Source organism: Dromaius novaehollandiae, chromosome 26, assembly GCF_036370855.1.
Source record: "Dromaius novaehollandiae isolate bDroNov1 chromosome 26, bDroNov1.hap1, whole genome shotgun sequence".
NCBI lineage: Eukaryota > Metazoa > Chordata > Aves > Casuariiformes > Dromaiidae > Dromaius > Dromaius novaehollandiae.
This window is the reverse complement of record NC_088123.1, coordinates 8,339,563-8,355,190: the sequence shown is the minus strand read 5'-3', so window position 1 is coordinate 8,355,190 and position 15,628 is coordinate 8,339,563. Positions and strand designations below refer to the sequence as shown.

The 15,628-nt window shown below is 66.2% G+C and overlaps 1 protein-coding gene across 3 annotated transcripts in view; it reads right to left on the bottom strand.

Moving 5' to 3' along the window:
- Positions 1-15,276, bottom strand: part of TACC1 (transforming acidic coiled-coil containing protein 1) — a 29,397-nt gene extending 14,121 nt beyond the window's left edge. The window contains exons 1-3 of one of the 3 annotated variants that reach the window (XM_064497842.1): positions 15,125-15,276; positions 5,603-5,718; positions 864-1,746 (exon numbers count right to left, since the gene is read on the bottom strand). In XM_064497842.1, coding sequence (XP_064353912.1) covers positions 864-1,746; positions 5,603-5,718; positions 15,125-15,177 — 1,052 coding nt within the window. In that variant the 5' untranslated portion in view covers positions 15,178-15,276. Of the gene's footprint in view, positions 1-863; positions 1,747-5,602; positions 5,719-6,591; positions 7,252-15,124 lie in introns of those variants that run through there. The other 2 variants (XM_026114214.2, XM_064497841.1) reach the window with 2 other exon arrangements.
- Positions 15,277-15,628: the final 352 nt, after the last annotated feature.

The following is a 15,628-nucleotide window of genomic DNA, read 5'->3' as shown; positions in this document are numbered from 1 at the left end:
CTGCCCAGACAGGGTTTGGATGGCATTTGTGATGCAGTAGGTGAAATATCGAGAAAATAACCAGGTTTATTCATGAAACCTGTTCTCGGAGGAGGAGCGTAACAGTGCTGCACTCCCAGCAGGCACTGGGAAACGTCACCGTTTACATGGTGGTTTTAAATAGCACGGTTCAGGAACTAAATATGTGCTTAAAGAACCCCACATGCACTGAAATAGTTCTGCAAGGGACAACAAGCTCCCGTTGCCTCTGCAAATGTGCTAAAAGCAATGATCTGTCTGCTTAACCTTTATTCTGTTCTTCGGCTATGGAAAGGGGGGTTCTGCGGCAGCTCACAAAATGTTCCAGCAGCGTCTGGCTGCACAGACGCGCTGCGACCCGCCGAAGAGGCGTGAATCCCTCCGCGCGCCCGGAGAGCCCCCGCGGCCCGCGCCTTCGCTGCGAAGGCTTGCTCCGACCCCGAGACCCCGCGGCTCGCTTAACCGCTTAACTCGGAGACCCTGCGCTTAACCCCGCAAGCCGGGATCGCCAGCGCTTCCCAAAGAGGCTCTGCAGCGATTCCTGCGAGCAGACCCCGGCCCAGAGCGGGGCAGCTTTGCACCCCGAGCCCCGGCGCGGCTGCGGGACACCCGCCCTTCTCCTCCCCGCGCTCCCGAGCGGCGGGTCTGCCGCGGACACGGCTACCGCGAGGACAACCGGCAGATAAACCAGGGCAGCAGCCGGAGCGCGGCAGCCTACGGGGCACGTGGACGTCTAGGCTCGCTCGGAAGATGCCAGGGAGCCCGGAGCATCGCCGGCAGCATCCCGAGGGCGGAGGAGCCGGGGCCGCCGGCCAGCCGCCCGCCCGGCGCGCACCCGCACTCACGTTATCAGCCGCGACCTGGGCTTCCTCGGGGAGCCTTGGCCCTTCCCCAGCTCGTCCTGCGCCTCCAGCGTCCGGGACTCCAGGATCTCGTTGAGGCTGTTCTCGGCGGAGGGGCAGCAGTCGGTGGCGGTGCCGGCGAGGGTCTTGGTGGGCTGGAAGGGGTCCCCGGGCTCCAGGCGGTCGGGGTCGAAGCGGTAGGAAGCCTTGGGGAGCGTCGGCGAGTTCTGCAGCGCGGAGCCGCCGCCGAAGGGGTCGAAATCCGGGTCGTCCCACCGGCTGGGATCCATCCCGGCGGAGCCCCTCTCCGCCTCCTCGGCGGGTTTCTTCGCCGGCTCTCTCTGCCTTTTGGGCGTCAGCTTGCTGGCCGGGATCCGGCTGCCCCTCCTCGGCGCGGCCCTCCTGGCCTCAGCGCTCCCGGCCCCCTCCGGGGAACCGGGCTCCAGCTGCCCGCCGGGACCGCCCGGAGCAGAGGGGCTGGTGCCGTCGTCGCGCGTCTCGGCGGCGAAGCCGGGGGCGGCCCCGGGGAGCGGGCTCTCCGCGCCCGGCGCGGGGCTCCCATCCGTCCCCATCCCGAGGGCCGGCGGCTCCCCTCTCCCGGGCTTGCTCCGGCCGAAGGCATCCGCGGGGCCCTCCGCCGACATGACCCACTCCCGGGCGGCTCCAGGCACATTGGCCGCCCCGCCGGCACCCTCGGGAGCCGCGGACCCGGCCGGGGGCCGCGTCAGGGCCGGCTCCTCGCCGCCCTCAGGGCCTCTCTCCGCCGCGGCATCCGCGCTGCCTCCGGGGGCTCCGCGCAGCAGCCGAGCCTCATCTTCGGAGCGCTGCTTGCGCGAGGGCTCCCGGCAGCCGGCCTCTACCCGCGGGTCGTCGTGGCCGCTCGGCTCTGCAAAGACAAAAGCAGTGCGTTAAAGCCGTGCCCGGAGGATGCCCCGCGCGGGAGCCGGGCACGCGCCTCCCCCCCGCTCACGGCTCCTCCAGGATCAGGTTTTACAGGACTGACCCGGAGCTCGGCCGCCCCAGCTGCTGCTGCGACTGTTTAACCCCAGCTCCAAGCTCCGTCTGCAAAACTCGAGAAAGCACACGCAAACCACCGTGCCGGGGCCCACCGGGAGCATCGCCGGCACGGCGCCGGCGGCTGCAGGCATCCCCCTCCACGTCCCTCCTCTCCCCGAGCGCAGGGCGGCCGCTGCCCTCCCTGCATCTTGGCCTCACCGCGCTGCCGCCACCGTTGCTTAATCACCAATCCTGATCCATGACTTAATCGCTATTACTCCAATCCCTGCCGCTAAATCCTTTTACTGTTTAATCTTTTCTTCTCTGTCGGGAGACGGGGAAGCTCCTTATCCACCGAGACATCCTCAAAACGGCACCCCGTGCCGCAGGCAGCAAAGGGAAGGAAAATGCCGGGGACCCGCTCTGCTCCCCGGCACGGGACGGGACGCGCGCGGCTCTCTGATGCACAGCGGGGTTTCAGGGTGCTCGGATACGGGGGCCGAGCCGGGCAGATCCCTGGCTCCCGGGCTCGTCCGGGACACGGCGCCAACAGCCTGACTCACCGGCAGCTCATGGCTCGCATAGCTGATCTTTAGGATGCCGAAAGCCACAGAAATGAATCGCGGGGGCTGCGCGCTCCCCGGGGCCGCGAGGAAACTCTGGGCAGACGTCACCTTCTGCCCCACAAAACGCACCAAACCCAAACCCGGTGGACACGTACTTGGAGCGCGGCCAGCACACGCTCCGTCAGGCAGCCCTCGCCCGGCGTTTCCACCATCGGGAACCAGGAAACCTCTTTAACAGGCCACGTACAAAACTTCACTACACTCGCTGCATTGCTCGAGGGTTTGAGACCTCACCGAGACACCCCGGGCAGAAGAGCAGCCTTCGAAGCCGGGGCACAGGCACCTCTTGAACACGCTTTACATCCCCGCCCGAGGATTCTGCAGACGATGCTCTCACGGACACGAGCCCCAGTGGCAGGGCGCTGCGGGGCCCCGCGCTGCAAAGCCTTGCAGACCGCACCGTCCGGGCTCCAGCGTCCACGCCAAAATAACAAAAAGCCCCGTAAAGCAGCCCCGAAGGCAAACCGGCCCCGCCAGACGGAGGGTGGGGGAGCGGGGCTGGCGGGGTTAATCCAGCTCCGGCAGGACAAGGCAGCTCCGCTCCCTGCCGCGGCCTCACCGTCCGCAAGCGGAGGACGAGGGCACTCGCTCTGCACTCTTTCAGTGCACTTTCTTCCTTTTGGGAACTCTGAATTGCTCAAAACAGCCATTATATCGGCTGTTCACAGAGCACAAACCTGCTCCCGGTCCTGCCAGTGCACGCGGAGTGGATATTACAAAATGAAAACAGAGATTTTATGCTCTCTTGAGAAAAATTTATAGAGGACAGTCTGGCACCGCAGTAACAGGCACTTTATGCGTGTGCATTGTAATGGAATGTATTCCTCCGGCTAAAACTAAACGCAAACACCAACTGGCTGCACATCCCTCCTTTGCTCCTTTAAAAGAGCCAGCGAAGCCTGGGAGGAGCAACGCGGCGACGCAGGGACCCTGCGCCCTTTTCATCCTACACACAGCGACCAAGTGAAGCAGCAATGATTCCCGCGCGGCCCTGAATGCCAAGTGCCGGCGAGAACAACCCCGGCACTACCGCGTGAGCCCCGCCGCCCTGCCTCCCCGCGCAGACCCAGCGCAGGATGTCGGCGCGGCGCAGTCAGCTCCGGCTTGCACAGCTAACGACTTGCTTCCTCTTTCGGCTTTCCGCTTTTGTCGAACAGGCACTGATCTATTTTTAAATCTATTCTGTTAAGAATTAGCATACCGGCAAACAATACGGCCACTGGCGCTCCGGATAACACGCGCCCGGACCAGGGAACAGGGGCAACGCGGCCCGGCGCTGCTCCTGTCACTAACGGCTCCATGTTTGCTGCCGCTGCTCGTTTCCTCGCACAGAGCTTCTCCTTTCGGCAGATGACGGACGATAACTTTTAGCAAGAGCAGGACAGCATTACAGCCTCTGTCGTCCGAGACGGCAAGAGGGGAACCGTTCCAGGGACCCCGAGCAGGCGCGGAGCCCCGCCACAGCAGCTCCCTCCCGGCAGAGAGGGCAGGGCACCGGCCCGTGCCGTACGCCAGGGCTCGGCGGCTGCGGCGTCGACAAGGGCCGTCGCGCTGGGTCACCTCCCGGGCGCTGCGTCGGCCACAGCTGCCGGCTCCCGGGCTGCGTTTGTGCCCAGGGAGCAGTGAGATGCAGCCCGCGGGGCCCGGCACGCCCCGCAGCCACGAGGGCTCAGCGCACAGACTAGCTAAGGCCCGGGCTTTGCAGCCCAAGCAGCCTCCTGCACACTGCAACCCCCCGGCTGCACCCGGGGTCCCCTTCCCCGCTATTTCAGAGTTGGGCACAGGCTGGGGCTGGGCGGGGCCCCCAGCACAGCACGTGTTTTCCCTGGTGCCGTTCAGTGGGGGGAAAATGGGCACAGAAGGGCAAGAGCCCTCCCCAGCCCGGGGGCATCTCTCCCTCACTGATTACCCCCATCACCGGGGCAGCTCCACCGAAGAGGAGGGACATACCCGAATGCCCCGTGCGAGGAAGGGGCCGGGCTGGGTGTGCGACCAACACGGCATTTTCAGCCCCGGAGAAGCTTCTGTTTTCCCTGACGTTCAGCTCTCCGTAACCCCCCCGGCGCCCTGCCTCCCGCGACCTCCCGCGCGTGCTGGCGGTGCCGGCGCCCCGGAGCCCCGGTGCTGCAGCACGGGAGCCGGCCGGCCCCTCGCTGCCGTCAGCCGCGAGACCCTCCGAAAGAGGAGTAAAGCAGAAGGGGAGGGAGGCGGCGCTCGGAAAGGCCAAGGGTTAACGCGGAGTCATGCACGGAGACGCAACAGCCTGGGGCGAGATGCACGGATAAACCGGCAGCGGCACGGGCAAAGAAACCCCCTGGGTTTTCTGAGTCCCTGGCAATTTCTCCAGCGATGGGGTTTGGCAGGCTCAAGTTTTCAGCAGCTATGCGGGGAAGAGGCCATGCTGCTAACTCCAGGGAAAAGGGGCCTGTGCAACGAAAGCTCCGCTGCCGGAGCGAAACGCAGCATCACGTCAGCTCCTGTGACAAGGGCAGGTCTCTGCCACCGCGAGTGGCAGGCGAGGCATGCGCAAAGCAGCGCCGGCCGCGGGAGGTACTGCCAGGCCGGCAAGGGCTGAGGGGAGGTCGGGGAGGGCAGTCTAAAGGACAAAATGATTCAACAAAACCCTCTGTTCCTCCCGATCGATCCACCGCAGCCCTGCCGGCTGCCAGCTCTGCACCTCCGGGCACTGCCCCCCCGCCGGGCAGCTCCCAAACCCGATTCCCAGATTGCTGCCAGCCGCAGCCTCAGGCACGCTCGACCCTTATCATGGCTTGGGGAGAGCAGGAGGGTGTGACCAGGGCTTGCAAAAGGCCCGATGACCATTTCTGCTGCATAGGCAAGAGCCAAGGGGAGCCCAGCTGATTCTTTCAAACCTGCAACGCAGCCCCCCCCCCCCCCCCCCAATGATTCAGTAAAATCAGCATTTAACTCAAGCTAAAGAACAGCCCTTTGCAGAGCACATACAGCCCCAAGTACTGGCATTTGAACCATCCAGGCCATTAACCACAAAAAATGCAGCAAGCATTATTCAAAACAAGCAGCTTCTCCTCCTTGACCCCACCCTGCTTTTCTGCATCCGGAGCAGAGAACCGAAAAGCAGAAGACACGCTTGCGCGTTACCTTGGGTCCCGGCCTCCGGCTCTCGCGGCCCCGGCGACGGCTCGGAGGGCTCCTTTAGCGGCGAGCGGATCGGTGTTTCTGCTTCGGGGGTCTCAAAATTACCTTCGGAGTCCGAGCTGCCGAGGGGGGGGAAAACAGTGAGGAATTACCACTTTCCCAGCTAGCTCCGACATCCTTCACACGCCCTACACATCCAGCTGGGCCGGCTCCCAGGCCGCCCCGGAGAAGGCATCCTGCGGCTGCCGCTCCGGCGTTTCCAGCGGGCCACGCTAGCAAATGGAGAAGGTAGAGCAGGTGAAACAGCATCACGAGCGTCGCCCCACGCGGCCCCGGCCCCCGGCCGAGCAAGACCGGCTCCCGGAGCGCCGGCTGCCTGCCCCGGGCTTGCTCTCGTCACACCGCCCGTCACTCCGGCGCTTCTCAGCATCCGTCGCTGACCTCCGCGGACGCGGCAGCCTAGCCCCCATCTTCCTCTGCAGCTCCAGAGGGCTGGCGGGTTGGGAAGTGCGGAGAACAAGCCTCGATCCGCCTGCCCCACGCCCGCTAGCATCTTCACCGAGCCCGGAGCTCGCTGTTTTGGAGCAGCTGCGAGGCGGCTCCGGCACACGACTCCCTCCTTCCCCACCGCCTCTCCCCGCCGCTGGCAGGTCTGAAACTCCACAGAGCTAAACGCTCCGCAGCCGCCGGGTTCCTGGGGCTGCGGACGAGCCAAGCCGGTGCCGTGCAGCGCGCGGGGGCCGCGGTGCGGGGGCTGGCGGGGGCAGGCCCGTGCGTGGCACAGCCGTGACGCCCGCGGGAGCAGCTCCGCATGCAGGGCAGGTGCCACGCGCGGGACACGGAGCGCCGCGGCCGAGCCCCCGTCCCCGGGAGGACGTGCCGAGCCACCAGAGCCAGCGCGCGTGCAAGGCAGCCGAGCCGGGGGGTTAACGGGGGGGGGGAACGACTTCAGACGCCCGAGCGCTCGCGAAGCGGGGATGCAGCGTACTTGCCTGAAGCCCAGGGATTTGGTCTCTGCCTGCAAGTCGTCCTCTCCTTCGCGCTCTCCCCCACCATCCTCACCGCCAGCAGCGGCCCCGCCGCGCACCGCGGACCACGTCCACTTGGCCCACTGCACCGGCGAGAGGATCTGCCAGGCGCTGAACGCCATGGGGCCGGCGCCGGGCGGCGGGGGGGCCCGAGGCGGCGGGCGGAGGCGGCTAAGCGCGGAGCATCGGCTGCGCAGCGCGGCCGCTTCCTGCCGCGGGGGCGGGCGGCGGCGGCGCCGATCCGCAGAGCCGCTGCAGCCGCCCCGCTCCGCTCCGCTCCGCTCCGCAGAGCCGCTGCAGCCGCCCCGCTCCGCTCCGCAGAGCCGCTCTGCACCGCTCCGCTCCGCTCCGCTCCGGCTGCTCCGGCCGCGCCCGGCGCTCAGCGGGGACCCGCCGCGTCCCCGCCGCCCGCCCGCCCGCCCCGCACCGCCGCCGCCGCCGGCATGTCGCGCCCCGGGGCCGCCCGGCCGCAGCGCGCTCCCCCCGCCTCGGTGGGACCTCGCCGGCGGCGCCGGGTTCGCCGAGCTGCGAGCGGGGAGGAGCGCAGAGGGACGCCCGCAGCGGCGGCCGCCTCCCCTCCCACCCGCGCCGCAGCGCCGGGATAGGGCTGGGAGGGGATAATCACGGGCTTTCGCTGTGCCACATTTTACTGCTTCGCCCCTCCTCTCCCGGCCCGCCCGAGCAGAGAGCAGAGCGCTCTCCGGGGGGCACCTGCAGGCCGCCCCGGGGGCTCCCCCTCCGCGCCGGGGCCGCACGGAGCAAAGCCCGGCCCAGGAATCAGGCCCTGCGCCACGGGGCCCCCCGTTCGCCCCCCATCCGCCTTCCTTCCGAGACAGACTCTCAAACCCGCTTATTTTTGCACAAATGCTGCGCAGGACAGGGGCATTTCCACTGCTCCCGGGGGCAGGTTAACGCAGGCTGACAGCCCGCTTATGCACATTGCTCCTAAATCCCGGCCAGATGCCAGAGCCTGATCCACTGCCGCCCTCTGCACACTTGTGTCGGGATGCTCCACTGCCCTTTCGCGCCCCTCACACCACCCTGGGCCAAAGGAAACCCCTGCGTGCCCGGGCAGGGAAGCTCCGAAACCAGATCTCCCCTCCCTGATTTATCCCACGCTGAGCCGGGGCTGCACCTGTGCTGTAACATATCCCGCCGCGAGGCGAGCTGCGGGATTCCTTCCACCCCGCCCGGGCCAGCAAGCGCCGCGCACCGGCCGGCCCAGGCACGTGGGGTCCCCCCCGGGTCCCTGCGTGGCCAGAGGGCCCCGAGCAATCCTTGCTTCCCGCGAGAGCGGCAGCCCGGAGCAGGGATCGCTCCCGAGGCCTCTGACGCACAGTGAAGCAGAGAGACAGGCAGCAGAGACCGGGAAACACCTGCCCCTTTATTTTCCAGGGAAATGCGGACTTCAGTAGCCCGGGCTGATGCTATATCCTTCCGTGGCAGCAGATTTATTTATTTATTAAACTACTGTTGTTTAAAAATAGCAGCAAACAGGCCCTGAAGAACGAAATCCTGGCACGCTGGCCCCCGCGGGGCATCGTCCCCTCCCGGGGCTCTCGCTCCCCAGCGCGTCACCTCCCGCGCTTGCTGCAGAGTCACGTCACCGACGCCTCGCAGCGCCGGCAGACGCGTCCGGCGCCTCGGCAGCAGATCGATCGCAGGCAGCAGCGTCGCTGGCGTTGGGCAGTGGCTGCTGGAGCCGGCGGCTTGCCCAGAGCCCGGGGCACAGCCCTGCGCCGCGTGCCCCAGGCCGGCTCCCCGCCCGCTGCCCTCGGGGTCCGGGGGTGCTCTGGGAAGGGGAGGACGACCGTCCGGTTGCGCGACCCAGCCCAGCTCGTGGCAGGGAAGCGCCATCGGCCCCGAGCGGCTGCACAGCGCTCACGTGGCAGGCCGAGACCGCAGCCCGAGGCTTTTCTGTGAATCAGCAGCCAGCTCCGGCTCCGAGCGCGAGGAACGCTTCTGCACGGCCGAACCTGCCGAGACCCACCCAGCGGCTCCGGCTACCTCGCTCCAAACCAGCCTCTATGAGACGCTTCAAAGGGCCTCATTCCTCATCGCGGAGCATCTCGAATAACCTCCCCGCAGGGAACCCTTCTGCCGAGCCTCCATCTGTCGGTGTCCTTAGCAAACAGATGCGTCATTGCTGCACTCTTCTATCGTCCGGACTCCGTCAAAAATAAATCTCTTCCCCCCCCCCCCCCATACAACTTCTCCAAATTTCCACAGACACCTCTGGCTCCGGTTCGGGCAAAGCACAGGTGCTATCGTTTGCACGCTGCCACACGTCCAAGCAGCGATCCGATGTGCCCGCACGCCCAGCCGTGCCCAGGGAGAGCCGAGCCGGATAAAGCTCACACCTGCCACGCTGAGCCCCAAACGGACTAAGCGCCTTATTAAAGCTTATCCAAAAAGCAAGAGGCTGAAGCAAAAGCGGGAGCTCAGCATCCTCGCGGCTGGGTCTGCGCCGGGCAGAAACGAGCCGCCTGCTTCCCACCGGCCGGCGCGGCGGAGCACAGGCCGACTTGTGCAGATGAATTTTACATAAGGAGATTTTTAAGGCGTGTGTTGTGGCACGAACCGCTTTGCAGTGCTGCACACTGCAGCCTGAGCTCCTCCCCTCCCTCCCTCCCTCCGTCAGTCATTTCACGACCCAGCGCCGGCCCAGAAGACCCAGCTCCAGCTTCGCATCGCTGCACTGAAACCGGCTCGCGGCTGCCTGGGTCCTGCCGGGGCCCGCGGGGGAACGGAAAGGCGAATCGCGAAGGAGCAGCTGCTGGGCTGGGCTGGGCTGGGCTGGGCTGGGCTGGGCGGCAGGACCAAGCCCGCCCGGCTGCAGCAAGGAAGGGTCTGCAGCAGCCCGGGGGTGCAGACGTGGCTTCCCTAACCCCCCGCTTGTTGAACGGGGAAGGGGGACACGTGAACCAACTGCAGAGGCAATTAGCAGCATCCTTCTACTGTGGAGGCTGCGCAACCTCCGCCGAGCGGGGACCCTCCTCCCGCTGGGGCCGGGGCGGCGGGCAGGGCCAGCAGCAGCAAGACCGGCAGTGGCAGGGCCGAGCGGCACCGCAGTGGCCCGGGCTGCAAGGCTCCGAGCTGCGCGCCTGGGGCAGGGAGATACCGGAGCAGTTGAGGAGCACAGCCTGCTTCCACTTGCCCTTCCCTACGAGCAATTAAGAAAATGCCTCGAGTGGCATTTTCCAGCTTGGCACCGACCCCAGCTGGCGGCAGATCAAAGGCGGAGGCGATAACCCAACTCTGCCAGCCAGGCCAGCGGCTCCGGCTGCTCGGCGCAGCCAGCAGACGTTCCAGCCCGGGGATGCGGCACCGCTGCGCTGCTCCGCTCTGCGCACGAACAGCTCTGCTCCCTGGAGCTGCCTCTCTGTAAACACGTGCCTCGGGTTTTTCTGCTCCGTCCCCCGGAGCGGCGCAGACCCGGGGGCAGGACCCGGCGCTTCTGGGCTGCTCAGGTTCGCAGCCGCCCCCGCATCGACAAACGTCGCGAGAGCGCCCGTCCGTCCCGTCCCGTCCCATCCCGTCCCGCTCGCTCCTCCTCCAGACCGCGCCAGCCCGGCCGCTCGGCTCTGCAGGTCGCTGGCTTGGAGCTCCACTCCCCCCCCCAAAACCCACCACAGTAACTAAAGAAACACAAGACGTGTTTCCTGCCCGTTTCTGCGGCTGGGAAAGCTGGCAGTCCACGTGGACGGGCTCGCCGGGGTGCTGAGCACCTGGCCCTAGCGCCATCCAGCCCAGCTGGTGCTCCGTAAGGGAGGGGACCAATAAAACCGGCACGTAGGAGTGGAGCCGTGGCCTCTTCCCATTTCATCCCTCTCCTCTGCATAGTTAAATCAGCCTGACAGCACCCGGCCCGCAACACCGTCACCCCGATGCACAGCAGCATCACTGCAGCCCTGGGGTGCTGGGGCCGCGTGCCCCCCCGTCCCCCCGCCCGGGGACACTGCATCGTGCAGGCTGCAGGACGGAAAACCTCACAGTCCTTATGCCGATCCCTGCGGGAAGCCAGCTGCATCCCGGGATAACAGCTCGGCATCCCGGGATAACAGCTCGGCATCCCGGGAGGACTCTCCCTCATCTCGCACCAGGACGGGCTTACTCCTGCCTGGCTGGCAGCAGCGCGGCTCCCGGCCTCGGCCCGGGGCGGATCCCGCTGACCCCCTCGCGCCATTCCCAGGCCTCGGGGCCGGGAAGGACGAGGCAGCGGAAGCCGAGGCACCGGCTCGCGCCGCTCCCCCCGTCACGCCTCCGGCTGCAGCGCCCGGGCGAGGGGGAGGCGCGTACCTGCACTTTCGTTCTCACCGCCGTCATCAGGCAGCAGAGCAGCTATTTCTGGCTGCGGTGCTTTTCTGGGCACGGCACGGCGAGCCGGCGCTTTGCTTTCTAGCGCAGAAATGAATCTGCTGTGGGGTTTCATTTCTCTTCCTCAGCTGTTCAGCTGCCTGAGAAAGACTGCGCTTGAGCCCTCCTGCCCCTCCACGGCCCTCCGTTAACTGCCTCCACCGCACGGCATCTTCTCCAGCCGAGATTAACGCCGGGCCGGCAACTGTGTGTACTCCAGCGAGGAAAGCACACGCTGCTGCCAGCCAGGCACCTCACGCAGACTCCCCGCCCGCTCCGGGCAGCGGCTCCCGGCAGCCCGCGGCGCTGCGCAGCGCCCGAGCCGGCCTCCCTGCACCGGGGCCCCGGTCCCCACGGCGTGCCGGCCCGCCCGGCGCTCCCAGCCCGGCGCTCCTCCCCGGGAGCCGGCTTGAATGGGTCTCTGCGTCGGGGAAAATATAAATCATTCTCTGCCATTTCACCGCGGAAAAAGGCGAGCTCTGGGAATTAAGAAAACTGCTCACACGAAGGCTTATGCGTTCCCGTGAGGAGCGCACAGCAAACGCCGGGAGGGACGGTTTCAGGACACGTCCTGGCCTTTGCTGTGACACCGAAAGGATGAACGCCGGTGAACCCCCACCGCGACCCACTGGCCCCGGCTCGACAGCACATCCAGGGGCAGGATTGAGCTCCTGCTTTTCCCGGCAGCCTGCCTAGGGTAGAGAGGAAACGGGGATGAGGACAGGACGAGGATTAGGGGCGTTAGCTGGAAGCCGTATCGACCTGGATCCCCCAGGAGGGGCCGGGAGATGTTCGGGATGCTCCCACACGGATTCGGGCCTGGCCGGCCCCGCAGCCGGGCGGGAGGCCACGGAGCACCCACGGCTCCGCAGTATCCCACATCGGCCCCGCAGCCGGGCAGGAGGCCACGGAGCGCCCGCGGCTCCGCAGCATCCCACATCGGCCCCGCAGCCGGGCAGGAGGCCACGGAGCACCCGCAGCTCCGCAGCATCCCACATCGGCCCCGCAGCCGGGCAGGAGGCCACGGAGCGCCCGCGGCTCCGCAGCATCCCACATCGGCCCCGCAGCCGGGCAGGAGGCCACGGAGCGCCCGCGGCTCCGCAGCATCCCACATCGGCCCCGCAGCCGGGCAGGAGGCCATGGAGCGCCCGCGGCTCCGCAGCATCCCACATCGGCCCCGCAGCCGGGCAGGAGGCCACGGAGCACCCGCAGCTCCGCAGCATCCCACATCGGCCCCGCAGCCGGGCAGGAGGCCACGGAGCGCCCGCGGCTCCGCAGCATCCCACATCGGCCCCGCAGCCGGGCAGGAGGCCACGGAGCGCCCGCGGCTCCGCAGCATCCCACATCGGCCCCGCAGCCGGGCAGGAGGCCATGGAGCGCCCGCGGCTCCGCAGCATCCCACATCGGCCCCGCGGGCCCGCACCGCCCTCTCCTGCCCCGAGCCTCCCGCCCGCCCCGGCCTCCAGCGAGCGCGACCGCGGTTTCGCGGTAGCCACTGCGGTAACCATGGCTACGTAACATTTTGCAGCTGCTGCGAGCGGCGGGCGGTGGCTGCGAGGGTGCTGGCGCGGGACGCGGGCGCCTTCCGAGGAGGCGCGGGACCGAGGGAGGACAAACCGGCCACAGCCGAGCTCCCGCTGCTTTCGCTTTCCCTGACCTTGACGGAGCCAGGGCCTAAATACAGATCACAAGACTAAGAAAATGATAAATGTCCCGGAATTCAAGACAGACAAAATGCCGTTTCCTCCCATCTCAGCCTCTGCCACTCCCCTCTGCTTGCCAGAAAACAGCAGGGAACAACATCACGGGGCTCTGCAACGCCCGAGGGGACCGCAACGACGTCCGACGTGGGACGATGCTAACGAAAGGCCCAGGTCCCCCGGGACCCCTCGCAGCTCTGAGACGTGACAGTTCCCGTCGCTGCACATTCCCTCAAACCAGCTGTATAAAAATAGCAGCAAAGGACGGGGCCGTCACGTGTGAGCCTCCGACATCACGAACCAGCCTCCGGGTTCTGGATGTCTTTCCCTACCACAATGCCGTCAAATTAGCAAATACAAGCGTTTGTGGCTGCATTAAAAAGGACCAATGCAAAAATGAGTGTGCTGGACCACCTGCTATTCATGCGATTTAAAACAACATACGCAGCTTAATCTGCTGTTCGTGCAATTTAAAACAACGTACACGGCGTGGGTGTAAGCTCAGGCAAAGCAATTCTACAGAAACAGGCTCGAGATACGCGGATTCCAGCCCAATTTTCACACTGATAAGCTTGACGAACACAAGCGTCTTCCTTCATCCTGCTGCTGCTTTACTCCTCCATCAACTCCTTTGCTCTGCTAAAAATATCAGCGCTGCGTGGCAGGAATGCTCCTTATCAGGTGTTTGTCCGTCCCTGGCTCCCTGGTTTGAGTCAAGACTCGGCGGTATTGTGAAACCCACAGAGCGTTTCGGCCCCATAAGCGGGGTGTCGGCGTGGATGGGGGGCCACGAGGAAGGAGGACGCGGCTGCCTCAGGGAACGGCGCTGCAGGAATAATCGAGGGGAAAACAAAACAGAGCAAAGTTTGCTCAGGGAGGGGAGAGACACACGGGAGCTGGGAGCGGCCAAGCGGGACGCTGGCAAACAGGAGCGGCCGGGAGCCCGGGCCCTCGCTCGGGTGGAAGCTGCGGCCGTGCCGGGCACGGGGACGCTCGGGGACGGATGGGACCGACCCCGGGACCCAGCACCCCCCCAGCACCCCCTCCGGCCTCTGCCCCTTCCCCGCAGCCTTGGGCTCTGCTGTAACCGGGCTGGTCTCAGGCTTTCCCCAGTGCAATCTGCTTGCGTTGCCCCATGCCTTCGTTAAGCGTCTTGTTTATCTGCTGAAATGCCACACGCAAGCAGCAGCAGCTGCATTTCCACGGCATGCGTTTGCCTCTTGGGATTTCCGCACACGCAGGACTAGTTAACGTCCTCGCAGACGCTGCTCCAGTGTGTCCAGTGAATGTGGTACGTTCCCTGCCCGGGAACACCTCTCATTTACACTTAGGAGACCGCCGCGATGAACTAAGGGGCAGGCTGAACAGTTACAAAGAGGAAAATGCACTCGTTTTCCCTGTCCGAAGCTGGCATTTGCAAACCAGGCAATGTTTGCAAGTGTTCAGAAGGGCTACAGCCTGGTCTCAGCGTCACCTGCTCTGTAAAACCTGGCAGATACCCCAGAATACAGGCAGTGCATAAACCAGGCAGCAGTCACCAACGCAGGGCCGGCGCTCTGGGCGCGCGGGACGGTGCCAGCTGATCTGTTTTGTTTAGAAAAGCGGCAGCATACCTCCCCGAGTACAGCTATTTCTGCATCGCGGAGAGGCTCATTTAAAGAAAATATTTCTCTGTTCCAGAAAGTGCTTTGGTTGATTTTAAGATAAGATATCTCCAGTTTTTCTTTTCATCACAAGCTAACATACTTTTCCTTTTGTTTACAGTTTCCAAACTCTGCCGGTTAAAAGCAGCATTCTGCATATTCTGCCTTCTGGCTCGTACTAGGGACAAAACTTCCAGCTAGCTCCAATTTCTACACCTTGTTTCCTAACGGCAACATTTAGAATTACATTTCTGCTCCCCTGTTCCTCGTGCTAAGATGTATGCAACAAAATACAGGGGCGAGAAAGCCACCGTGACTCCTCCTGACAGTTAACAGCAGCGAAATCCGAACTGCAGCCTGCGAAACTCGACCCACTGAACGCAGGAACAGCTCGTTTTGCCAGTTACCGAAACGCCCACCGTGCTTCAAACCGCTGCTGGCCGCAGAGAACTTTCCCCCCCAGTTTAACACCTTAACGCCCTGGTTTTTCCCAGCGAGGCTCCAGCACCGGGGGACGCAGGACGAAGCGCTGCACGTCAGCACAGGCCCCGCTCGGGGCGGCGGGGCGGGGAGCGAGGGAGGCTCCGGAGCCGCGGCGGGAGGCTGCCCCGGGCTGAGCGCCCGTCACCCGCGCGTCGGGGCCGCGGGCGCTCGGCGCGCAGCAACGCGGCTGGGGCGGGCGGGCGCGGGGCAGCGCCGCGGGGGCTCGGGGCGCCGGGCCGGGAGCGGGACCGGGAGCGGGACCAGCCCCGGGGAGCCGCGAGCAGCCCCGTCCCGCCGCACCGCGGCTGCACTTACCGGCGCTCCGGGGACCCGGGCTCCCGCGGCTTCTGGCTCTGCGCCGCCCCCATGGCCGGGCCGGGCCGGGCTCTGCCGGGCTCTCCGGGCCGGGCCGGGTCGGACTCCGCCCGGGCTGCGCTGCCGCCGCGCTCCGCCGGCCCCGCCGCCGTCTCCGTCTCCGCCTCCGCCTCCGCGGCCAGGGGCGGCTCGGTGCGGCCCGGGGACGCCGGCGCCCAGGTGCGGCCGCTTACGGCCCCGCAGCACCCTCCGCCTCGGGGCGGGCTGGGACCCCGTGCCGTGGGGCTGGGACCGCGTGCCGTGGGGCTGGGACCCCGTGCCGTGGGGCGGGGAGCCCTGCACTGGGGCTGGGACCCCTCGTGCTAGGGCTGGGACCCTGTGCAGCAGGGCCAGGACCCCCAGCATTGGGGCAGGAACCCCCTGCCCTATGCAGGGCCCCCACGCCGTGGGGCTGGGACCCAGCTCAACACGACAGGGACCCAGAGCACCAGGGCAGGGCCCCCA